We start from the raw sequence: 12,770 nt of genomic DNA, 5'->3' as shown, positions 1-12,770 counted from the left end.
CTTTAATTAATAAGCAAGTGTATACTGGAAGCACAACTGTATGCCGCGGGGTTACCAGGGGAAAATTTGCAGTAGATCCGGTTACTTGATTTTCAATGTCCTGTTTGCAAAAATCAGACTGCACGAAAATTTATAACCTTTAATTAATAAGCAAGTGTATACTGGAAGCACAACTGTATGCCGTGGGGTTATGTCTTGCTCATCTAAAGAACTATTGTATGGTGCTTAAAGTGAGTGTTAATATTTATATATATATGTAGTACTATTATGTATGTACACATAATGTGAGTGGGAGGAGTCATAATCAAGAAAAGGATTGCTCAGTTTAGGGAAAAGAAAGATTCTCACTAGTGTATTGAAAAGGAGTGACATCAAGACTTGAAGATCAATGCTGAGTGGTATAGTGACTATCAACTTTAAAAGTCTGATAAAACTCCTTATTTTTCCATGCATAGTATTGTGTGGAGCTGAATGAATAAGTACTAAACAAACTAACTTTTCTCCCGGAAGCAGTGGAGGAATCACATTGGCTCGAGGTGTCAAAAGTGAACGCTTTTGGTTACAGTCAAATATTTACCAAACTCTGGTAGTTAAACTTTTCAGAATTATGAAAATATAGAAAATATTTAATGAGAACTCACTGTTGGAAGTAAAGATTTCGTAGTTTATGTTTTTTTTTTTTTTTTTTAAAAAAAATCTTCTTGTCTATTTCAAGAGTTTAGTGTAATTTTTTGAGGTGCAGTTTCTGTTAATTTCTTGTCTAATTTTTATGTATGGTGTAGTTTTATGTTGCGATTTTTGAATTTTAACGCAAATTTCTGGTATTTCTGGTTTTTTTTTTTTTTTTTACTATTCCAGTTAAATTTTACAATCAGAATTTGGTAAATATTTGACCGTAACCAAAAGCATTCACTTTTAACAAACTTAAAACACCCCAAAACTACTTGGTTGATACTTAAAGGACTATTTTGAACGTACTACCAAAGATAAGGTACCTTTGTTTTATCATTTTCTCTATATACACTGATTGTTGAACCCCATTTACATAATGAAAGCTTCGAGTGAACTAGCAAGGTAAATATTTACTTGCATCGATTATCTATATCTTACTAAACAATTAATCTTAAGAATTAAAATTAGAGTGAAAATGCATTTCACGTAATTATGATTAAATGTTAAAAGTATGTGTATGCAAATTATATGCCGGACCTTAGTTGGCCTGGAGGAGGGCACACCAAATAATGCACGATAAACACAGGCAAACAAGGAGGAGGGCACATCAAATAAGAATGTTATATACAGATTTTGAATGAATTATTCTAAACATCCTTGCCATCTCCACCTCCTTTTATCCTTCTGCATTCTAAGTTTGGTGGAACAAAAAAAAAAAAAATTACTGAACTGATGAAGATGCTAAAACCACAATGTTGTTCTTGGATATTGACCCAAGTAACATAAATTAATATTTAATTCATATATTAGACAAGTGGAAATGCACACACACAGACAGAGAGGGAGAAAACTTTCTAAAAAGTATAAAACTTTAAAGAAAAATGGAGAACCGTTATTCGAGACAGAGAGAAAAGAGACAACATGCACATGGCAATAGGAGAAAAAGGCCAAAACCATTAGTTGCTCTTTTCCAATCTTCTTCATAGTTGACAAAAACATGTACTCTTACATCATTTCTCCAAAATTTAATGTCCCATTCATCTCAGTTTCATCACCCCAAAATTACTCTCTGCTCAATGGTTTTTTTGTTTTTCCCCTTTTTACCTAATAATTCCAAGAATTACAGCTCACAAACTCCCTCACTTTTAGGAATTTCAAGAAAATAAAAATTCTTTTTTTTTCTTCCAGGAAGAAAATCTAAACAAGGAAAGAATCCACCTAAGAAAAAGCTTTTGCCAGCCTTTATAATACACAGCTGATCCCTTCAATAATCTGCAGCAAATATTTAAATCATAACATAACATAAGCAAATGGCAATATTTAAAGGATATTTAAACCATAGAAAAAATTAGGGCTAATAGCACTTTGGTCCCTCAATTATTGATAAATTCTAACTTTATACCTTGTGATATCTGACTTATCAACACATTTTAACATTCAATTACTTGAAATGTATACTTTTGATCCCTTTACTTATGAATATTCACATATTCCCAAAATTATTAACCATCTTAATTATGCATATATTATGTTAAGCTTGTACTGTTACTCCATAATTGAGAGTAATATACTTCTAGAAGTGGTCCAAATATAACATGTTTCCTATATAAGTGAAGGTTAGACGTGGTGTGACGTACATTATAAGGACCAAAATCATAATTAATCAATAATTGAGGGATCAAAAATGTTATTATTCAAAATATTTACTACCACTTGGTTAAGTTTGCACTTACCATCATGTTTCTTCATTTGGTTCCGTGCAAACAGCATGCAAATGACTAGAAAAGCAACTCCTGCTGCTCCTCCTAGTATTATAGCCACTGTCTTCCCTGTGTCTTGGCCTATCCCAACACATTCATTGAACACAACTCTCATTACTACACAACTATTGATAACAAGTATATAATGATAGCACACAAATCTAAGCTAGACAAACATCTTGTTGACAGTGACATCTTATAAAATCAATTTACCATGCTCCTTATTTGTTTATTCCAAGATCCTTTTTTAATAACATGTACAACTAAATTAATGAAGTGGACAGCTCAAAAGTCTAAGAAAGACAAAATCTTGATTAGGGTGTTTTAACTCTTTGGACAAACCAGAAACCATTCAAGTAACAAATTTGACAAAATAATAGCCTGCAAATGTGTATATCTTGTATATGAAGTATAAATAAACGTATAATATATGTGTGGTATACATATAATATACAAAATCAGTGTATATGTGTTGTCTATTTTAGCTAGCGTCAGTAATTAATTTGGGTTGACCGGCCAGAAATGAAAAATCCCTAAAATTAAGATGTCATATCAATTCAAGAAATGTACCTGCTGAAGCAGATGGATACCAATTTGAAGATGCTGATGGTTTTTTGGGAGCCCCATTTGGATAATAATTAAAACTGACAAAGCACTTGTGTAGGAAAATTTGGCCAGAAACTGAGCTACCACATTCAACTTGAGCTTTTTGGACAGCATTTTTAACACACTCAGCACAATCAGAATTTCCCACATCTCCTTCACATTGTCCCAAAACAAAAATAGACTCATAATTTGCTGTGTAAAATCCATTACTAGCACTAGCCATGCCATTTTCCAATGTGGAAAAAGCAGTATCCCTCTTCTCTTCAAATCCACTACCTGGATTATTTTTCCCACTACAAGTCTTGTACAACATTTCCATACCTGATATTTGAGGAAAACCAGATACCTCATATAACATGTAACATCCTAAAAGTTGAATTCGTGCAGCAACAGGAGTAGGGTTGCCACATAGTTTGTCTATTAGTATAGGTAAACCATTCACACATTTATAACAATCAACATTTGAAAGGTCACCTATACATTGAAAAAGACCTGTTATTGTGGACCCCCCGGTACCTGTAGTAGTTTTGTAAAACTTAGACTTTGAAGATTGTGAAACAAGTGAGCCAAAAAGAGTTGAAAGGGCTTGTGAGTAAACACCAGATGGATCTGATAATGCCTGTTTTGCACAACCTTTGTACACTAAAGTAGTGTCACCAGATGCAGATTCAACTGGTGCTATTAGTTTGAAAATTGCAAGAATGACCAAGAAAACAGAGAAAATGCAACAAAATGGTTTCTTGGGCAACCCCATTGAAGATTCTTGAAAAATTATAGCATGGTTTTTGCTCTTTATGAAGGTTTTGAGAGGAAAAGAATGCAACTTTGAAGGTTTTTTTTTTGCTTAAGAAATCAGTAAGGGATATCACTAGTAGACTACTATTTCTCTATTTCTTCTTGAAATTAGTTTCTATTTTCTTTTTTTTTCTGGAAAAAGGGGTCTTGGTTTTTGTAGTGGTGTTTGGGATTCACTTTCCTTTTAGATGGCCTACTATTGTCTATCTTTGGATGTGCAGAGCTGAGAAAATAGGGTATCTGTATCTTTATCAGTACACATAATATATATATGTATCAGGACAATTTGATACTGTATTTTAACTTCTAAATCTATTTTTTACTAACAATGGCCATATGGGGGGATTTTTTTTTTTTTTATTGAGACAGAATATTTTAGTAGTATTTGAAGAGAATGAGAACAAAAAATATGGTTTTAAAAACCAACAAAAAAACAAGGCCAAACCCATCGACAGACACCGGATATCCAATTCTTTCACAGCGCACTAAAGTGACCCTTGTTCCATTTAAACACTTCAGGTGAGTCATTCCTATTCCACTAGACACTTTTTACACCGTTGTCGGAGCAAAATCAACACCAAAGGGGGCGCCACCTCATTGCACATCCAACCAGCCCAAAAGCCCCAATTTTTAATGGTCAAAACTCCACGAATTTACAAATTAGTGAATTTGCAATTAAAATGAGTTGGCACAATTTAATTGAGTTGGCACAATTTAAATGAGCTGGCACAATTTAATTGGTCACTTAATCCACGTAGGAGACAACTGGTGTTGGTTTTACTCCGATAACAATGCAAAAAGTGTCTAAGTGGAATAGGAATGACCCAACTGAAGTGTCTAAATGGAACAAGGGCCACTTTAGGTGCTCAAGTGAAAGAAGTGGACGGCCACAGGTGTTTGTCGATGGGTTTGGCCAAAAAACAACTCATAAAGTGTTAAGAAATATTCCTTAGGTAACTGAGAGGTGGAGAGTGGAGTCCGGAACCAAAATGCCGCCCAAACAATCACTTTGAATCAAAATACCCCAACCAAAAAAAAATGTTACAAAACTACCTTTAGCGTAGTAATTTACTGCGCTAAAGCAGTTCACGGAGACGAAGCCGTTAACTGCTTTAGCGCAGTATTTTACTGCGTTATAGAAGCAGTTAAAAAAAAAAAAAAAATTCTATAACACAGTAAAATACGCGTTATAGAAACAAAAAAAAAACTAAAAAAAAAAAAAAAATTGGCCAATTTTATTTTTTGCAACACTTAGTGTTTTTTTTCATACTTTGACCAACGATTAGTTGTGTGTCAAGACTCCGAAACGTTAATATTCTATATAGAACCTGATATAATTTTTCTGCGTATAATAATGTAGGCTCAATACATCAAGGATATGTAAACGTTCGGATCGTCATTTTAGGGGTTGAAAAGGTGCCTCAAGTAAGTTTTATTTGTAAACTTTAGGTTTAAGTGTTCTATATATATAAACGTCCATTTTGTTTCAAGACTTGTTGTCATTAGCTTAAGGTTTTTTTTTATTTTTAGGGTTTAGATTTATTGAAACTAAAGCCGTTGCCAAAAGGTTTTTAACTGCTTTAGCGCAGTATTTTACTGCGCTAAAGAATATATATTTTTTTGGTTTGTATAGCGCAGTAAAATAGCGAGCACTAAAAAAAATTGCAGCACTTAGTGTGTTTTTTCATACTTTGACCAACGATTAGTCGTGTGTCAAGACTCCGAAACGTCAATATTTTATATAGAACCTGATATTTTTTTCTGCGTACAATAATGTAGGCTCAATACATCAAGGATACGTATACGTTCGGATCGTCATTTTAGGGGTTGAAAAGGTGCCCGAAGTAAGTTTTGTTTGAAAAAATTTAGTGTTTGACCGTAAGGTTATTTTAGTCAACTTTATATGTCGAGAAAATTAGACTTTATTTTCAAAAATTGAAACCGCAAGTGAAATTGACATTCATAGCTATATTACCTCGGAATTTTTACGTTGAAATCTATTGCGTATCATCATCTTATAAGTAAATAAAACTGAAAATTCCACGCCAATTTGGGGGAAAATTGAAATTGAATGGGATAAAAGGTGTTTTTTAAAAAAATCGGCTCGACCAAACCGCCTTGCGGCTGTTTGTCCGCATAGATCTCGAAAAAATACGCAAGTTAAAAAAAAACGGGTAAAACGGACGTCCGAGCGCAAAGTTATGACCATCTAAAGTTTGACCACTTTACAACTAGTTTTTTTCCCTATATTCTTTAGAATTATATTTATATTCAAAATAAAGTTATGTCTTGATTAAAAAATAACACGCTTAAATCAAAATCTTAAAAAATAAAACACTTAAACCTTAAACAAAATTTACTTCGGGTACCTTTTCAACCCCTAAAACGACGATCCGAATGTTTACGTATCCTTGATGTATTGAGCCTACATTATAGTACGCAAAAAAAAAAAGCAGGTTCTATATAAAATATTGACGTTTCGGAGTCTTGACACACGACTAATCGTTAGTCAAAGTATGGAAAAAACACTAAGCGCTGCAAAGAAAAGATTTATTAAAATAAGATGTTGCGATCTTTTTATGGAAAAAAACACTAAGTTCCTTAAGTGTGTTATTTTTTAATGCATAACTTTCTTTCGAATATGTTACAAAAAAAAAATCGCGTAAATTGGACGTCCGAGCGCAAAAAATCGCGTATATTCGAAATAACACATTTAAATCTAAACCCTAAAAATAAAAAACTTTAAGCTAATGACAACAAGTCTTCAAACAAAAATGGACGTCTATGTATATAGAACACTTAAACCTAAAGTTTACAAACAAAACTTACTTCGGGCACTTTTTCAACCCCTAAAATGACGATCCGAACGTTTACATATCCTTGATGTATTGAGCCTACATTATTGTACGCAATAAAAAAATCAGGTTCTATATAAAATATTGACGTTTCGAAGTCTTGACACACGACTAATCATTGGTCAAATTATGGAAAAAAACACTTAGTGTTGAAAAAAATAAAGTTGGCCAATTTTAATTTTTTTTTGTACTTTTTCTGTAACGCAGTATTTTACTGCGTTATAGAATTTTTTTTTTTTTTTTAATCGTTTCTATTACGCAAGAAAAATCGCGCTAAGTTGAAGTTAACGCTCCGTCTCCGTGAACTGCTTTAGCGCAATAAATTACTGCGCTAAAGGTAGTTTTGTACCATTTTTTTTTGTTAGGGTATTTTGGTACAAAGTGGTTTTTTTGAGGGCATTTTGGTTCCGGACTCGTGGAGAGTGGGAGTAAACGTGGATAAACGGTGAAAGTTTGACCAAATTACATTTGAAAAACATACTGTAAATTTCAAGATTTTGAATGTTGAAATGGTTAATTAAGATTCACGGTATATTTGTTTTGTATTGGTTGTTTTGATTTGTTTGTCTGAAATTGAACATTCTTTAATGGAGTTTGAATAAATATTGTGAATCAATGGTACAAGTACTGCTAGCATGAGACAGCTGAACTTCTTTATTATGGCTTGATATAGTTATGGCAACCAATAGTTATCATGTGATAACTGCAAGATATTAAGTTCGCAAGATTTGATATATTAGCTTCTAACAGTAACTGCAAGATAGATTGCTTGAAATTGGCAAGATCTGAGAGATTAGCTTCCAATAGTAGCTAGAAATAGTGTGCTCATAAAGATTTTTTGTTTATTATTATGGTCTTCGAAATTCATTATTTCTACTATTCCAAAGTAGTACAGCATAGAGCCTAATAAAGTGGAAATAGCTTGGAAATAGCTAATCTATAATTAAGAAAATTAAAAGTGTGATGACTAGTTTTAATTAGCTTAAACTGTTAGATGACACACACTTCAAAGTGGTATAAAAGCAAAGGTCATGAATTCAAGTCTCGTTGTCTCTCATTATGAAAATTAAGAGTTTTCTTGTGCTTGCCTCGTAAAAAGAATCAAGCCCCCACGTGAGAGGACGATATTGGGTATATAACTTTAAGTCTTAAACTATTAGGTGAAATGGTTGCATTCAACACGCTACCATGAATTTCTCTATTCTCATTAAAGGTGGAGAGATTTCATTTATCCTACTACATACGCCCTTATTGGTGTTACTTATTCTTATTTAAGTTAAATAAGAATGGGTTAATTACAAGACTTACTTACAAAAGTTAATGTAAAGAAATGAATTTTATATCTAATTCAACCTCTAAAGTTAGCTCATGAGGAAAGGATTGTACAATTTTATTTTTTTTTATCCGATATGGGACTCTTCAACAATTATTGATTTCTATTTGATTTACCAAAGGGCATTATCTTATTTTGCTCAAATCTGTCCCAATTTCTAAATTTCTTGGTGATTCAAAGCATGTTTCAGCTAGCTGAGAGTGATAGATATATTGGTTTATATCGAAGGAGTAGTAAGTCCTCGTGGAATCAATCACTCGAAAAATGAAACATATCTCACATATCATTCGTAATATCATTTTCTTCTATTTAAATTATAATAAATAATACCGAATTATTTTCATAGGGTTTCGAGTGACACTGGATGTGCAAATATCATTGTGGATCCCTAAGGACGAAAATAAATTGTACTGAAAGGGTTATTAGAAACAAGAGTTTCAAAAAACTACTGCTCCTATTAAAAGATTCACCACCATGTGAAGCACTTAGTATATTTTTAGCTTCCAATATTTACTTTTTAGTGTTCTTTTTTTTTAATTTTTAATAAATGTTCAATTATGGATCCTCTGTAGTCTGGATTTTCCATACCATAAGCTTCAACCCATCACACGCGGCGACTGTTTCCGCGTTCTTTTTAATTTAATTAATTCTCAAATTATGTTTTGTCTTTTTGAAGAATGTTTTATTCTAAAATTGAAGCAGAAGACAAGAATATTACCAAACTATGATTAAGGTTTAGAAGAAGAAGACGTTTCATGTCCTGTACTTTAATTGTTTATTTCTACTGAGACTTTGTCACTGTCGTGGTTATCACACTTCAAAAGAACAAAAACAAAGTATAGGTAAACCATTCACACATTTATAACAATCAACATTTGAAAGGTCACCTATACATTGAAAAAGACCTGTTATTGTTGTTTGGCCGGTACCTGTAGTAGTTTTGTAAAAATTAGACTTTGAAGATTGTGGAACAAGTGAGCCAAAAAGAGTTGAAAGGGCTTGTGAGTAAACACCAGATGGATCTGATAATGCCTGTTTTGCACAACCTTTGTACACTAAAGTAGTGTCACCAGATGCAGATTCAACTGGTGCTATTAGTTTGAAAATTGCAAGAATGACCAAGAAAACAGAGAAAATGCAACAAAGTGGTTTCTTGGGCAACCCCATTGAAGATTCTTGAAAAATTATAGCATGGTTTTTGCTCTTATGAAGGTTTTGAGAGAGAAAAGAATGCAGCTTTGAAGGGGTTTTTTTTTGCTTAAGAAATTAGTAAGGGATATCACTAGTACTCTTTCTTCTTGAAGTTTGGTTTTCTTTTCTTTTTTTTTTCTTTTTTTTTTTAATCTGGAAAAAGGGGTCTTGGTTTTAGTAGTGGTGTTTGGGATTCACTTTCTTTTTAGATGGCCTACTATTGTCTATCTTTGGATGTGCAGAGCTGAGAAAATAGGGTATCTGTATCTTTATCAGTACACATATATATGTACCAGGACAATTTGATACTGTATTTTAACTTCTAAATCTATTTTTTACTAACAATGGCCATATGGGGGGAATTTTTTTTTTTTTTTTTTATTAATTGAGACAGAATATTTTAGTAGTATTTGAAGAGAATGAGAACAAAAAAATATGGTTTTAAAAACCAACAAAAAAACAACTCGTAAAGTGTTAAGAAATATTCCCTAGGTAATAGAGAGTTGGGAGAGTGGGAGTAAACATGGATAAACGGTGAAAGTTTGACCAAAGTACATATGAAAAACATACTGTAAATTTCAAGATTTTGAATTTTGAAATCATTAATTAAGTTTCACGGTATATTTGTTTTGATTTGGTTGTCTGAAATTGAACATTCTTTAATGGAGGTTGAATCACTATTGAGAATCAATGGTACAAGTACGGCTATCTATAAGCTAGCATGAGATAGTTGAACTTATTTATTAATGGCTTGATATAGTTATGGCAACCAGTCTTTATCATGTGATAACTGCAAGATATTAAGTTGGCAAGATTTGATTGATTAGCTTCTAACAGTAACTGCAAGATAGATTGCTTGAAATTGGCAAGATTTGGGAGATTAGCTGCTAACAGTAGCTCATAAAGATTTTTTGTTTATCTTGTTATGGTCATTATTTCGACTATTCCATATTAGTATGGCATAGAGCCTATTAAAGTGGAAATCGCTAATCTATAATTAAGAAAAATTAAAAGTTTGATATCTAATTTTAATTAGCTTAAACTTTTAGATGGCACACACTTCAAAGTGGTACAAAAGCAAAGGTCATGAATTCAAGTCTCATTGTCTCTCATTATGAAATTAAGAGTTATCAAACCCCCATGTGAGAGGACGATATTGGGTATATAACTTAAAAGTCTTAAACGATTAGGTGAAATGGTTGCATTCAACACCCTACCATGAATTTCTCTATTCTCAGACTCAATTCGTAATCCATGATTAAAGGTGGAGAGATTTCATTTATCCTACTACGTATGCTCTTATTGGTGTTAGTTATTTTTATTTAAGTTAAATCAGTATGGGTTAATTACAAGACTTGCTTACAAAAGTTATTCTAAAGAAATGGATTTTGTGCCTAATTCAACCCCTAAAGCTAGATCATGAGGGGAGGATTATCCAAGACCATATAAGCAGACCATCCATCTTTTTTCTCTTTTTTTTATCCGATGTGGGACTCTTCAACCGTTATTGATTTCTATTTGATATCCATCTCATTTTGCTCAAATCTGTCCCAATTTCTAAATTTCTTGGTGGTTCAAAACATGTTTAAGCCCTCGTGGAATCAATCACTCGAAAAATGAATCATATCTCACATATCATTCGTAATATCATTTTCTTCTATTTAAATTATAAAAAATAATACCGAAATATTTTCGTAGGGTTTCGACTCACACTGGATGTGCAAATTAAATATTATTGTTGATCCCTAAAGGACGAAAATAAATTGTACTGAAAGGGTTATTAGAAACAAGAGTTGCAAAAAACTACTGCTCCTGTAAAAAAATTCACCGCCATGTGAAGCACTTTAGTATATTTTTAGCTTCCAATATTTACTTTTTAGTGTTCTTGTTTTTAATTTTTAATAAATGTTCAATTATGGGTCCTTTGTAGTCTGTATTTTCTATACCATAAGCTTCAACCGATCACACGCGGCGACTGTTTCCGCGTTCTTTTTAATTTAATTAATTCTCAAATTATGTTTTGTCTTTTTGAAGAATGTTTTATCCTAAAATTGAAGTAGAAGACAAGAATATTACGAAACTATGATTAAGGTTTAGAAGAAGAAGACGTTTCATGTCCTGAGTTTAATTGTTTATTTCTACTGAGACTTTGTCACTGTCGTGGTTATCACACTTCAAAAGAACAAAAACAAAGTATAAACTTAAACGATCAAATTAACTATGTGATTAGTCAATTCCTTGAGTTAAAATTGGTTTATACTTGACGTCAACAAGCATTCATATGTTAGGATTGCGACCCTACCTTAATCTATGACTTGATGTTTAAATTATGCTTTTTATTCGGCTAATCTAAACGTGATTACAGATGTCCAATTTACAAAGTTAAATTTTCACGAGTTGGTCTTTTGAAAGGGTGGTGTTTAATTTGACTAGGTTAAAATAAAGTTGTGCAAATATATACATTCATCATAGATAGAAGGGTATGGATGACTCATATTAGGATAGAAGGCTAGTAAGTAGTCGCGTTTATCCTTTCTTACGATTAGTTATATTACTCTATTTTCTCTCGATTTTGCGAGTATTTGTTGGTTTATAACGACTTATTTACTTTCATTGTTTTCATTTTCATAATTACTTTGATTTGGTTGCCCGTATCGACCTTTTCATATGCTTTTCGAGCCGGCGTCTTCCGGAAACGCCCTCCAACCTAAGGTAGGGGTAGGTCGCGTACACTCTACCCTCTCTGGCATTTCGCGTTGTGGGACTCACCTGCTATTGTTGTTGTTGTTGTACTTTTTCTTCTTTCTTCTCCTCCTTCTGTGCAGTAGAAATTTGAAGACGCGTTATTTATTGTGATAATTTTGAATTATAGAAACTTAAAGGGCACTAAAATTGGATTTTATTGAGTTTGTTTGTAGAGGAGATAAAACGAGTCTATTAATTTTTGAAGGATTGGGTAAAAATCTAACATGAAAATTATTTTTACTAACATTAGAAGGTTGGATATCAAATTTGAAATTGAATTGAAACAATTTCAATCAATTTTGAAGCAAAAATATGTTGCTAAAATTTATGCACAATAAGTTATGGTAATTGTCAGGATTTTAGCCTAATGAATTGTCAAAATTTCGGGCACCAATGCTGAAAAGATCATCACGCTCTATATATGGCCAAAATCTATCACTATGAGTGTATGACTTATTGTTTAAGGCAAATCGTATGACTGCAATCCTAGCGATTCATCAGGATTAAATCTTCCCAATCTCAAATAAGAAAATTCACTCAGATTTTGCTCCCAATCCTAACGAAATTGTTGCACTTTTTCTTAATCAGGCCAAAGTTTAACTGGGATACCCAAAGATCCTATTTGTGCAAATCACCCATTCATAAAATTAATTTCATTTTTCTCCCAAAAAAAAATTAGTTTCCCCCCATTTCTCCCTACCAACTAGTCAAAAGAAGAAGAAAAAAAAAAAGTCGGTACAAAGTCAAAATCAGAATATCCTGGTCTAAAATTTTAATCAGACAGTCCCTTATTTTTCGACCAAAAAAAAAAAA

The 12,770-nt window shown here is 32.5% G+C and overlaps 1 protein-coding gene across 1 annotated transcript; it reads right to left on the bottom strand.

Annotated features, from left to right (window-relative positions):
• Window positions 1-1,616: 1,616 nt before the first annotated feature.
• On the bottom strand, window positions 1,617-3,821 carry LOC132038674 (plasmodesmata-located protein 2-like). Its single transcript, XM_059429378.1, has 3 exons — window positions 3,003-3,821; window positions 2,406-2,513; window positions 1,617-1,944 (listed from the first exon to the last, which is right to left on the bottom strand). The coding sequence occupies exons 1-3, from the start codon at window positions 3,790-3,792 to the stop codon at window positions 1,937-1,939; spliced, it is 906 nt and encodes a 301-aa protein (XP_059285361.1). The 5' UTR covers window positions 3,793-3,821; the 3' UTR covers window positions 1,617-1,936.
• Between the last annotated feature and the right edge of the window lie 8,949 nt (window positions 3,822-12,770).

Source organism: Lycium ferocissimum, chromosome 1 (assembly GCF_029784015.1).
Source record: "Lycium ferocissimum isolate CSIRO_LF1 chromosome 1, AGI_CSIRO_Lferr_CH_V1, whole genome shotgun sequence".
Taxonomy (NCBI): Eukaryota; Viridiplantae; Streptophyta; class Magnoliopsida; order Solanales; family Solanaceae; genus Lycium; species Lycium ferocissimum.
The sequence above is the reverse complement of the archived record's forward strand: the minus strand, read 5'-3'. Positions and strand labels throughout refer to the sequence as shown.

Bases quoted from the DNA above. Each gene is read 5' to 3' on its own strand.
- LOC132038674 (XM_059429378.1), bottom strand. From the start codon at position 3,792: ATGGGGTTGCCCAAGAAACCATTTTGTTGCATTTTCTCTGTTTTCTTG. The intron at 2,514-3,002 runs GTACATTTCTTG...GTGTTGGGATAG, and splicing joins GTATCCATCTGCTTCAGCAG to GCCAAGACACAGGGAAGACA.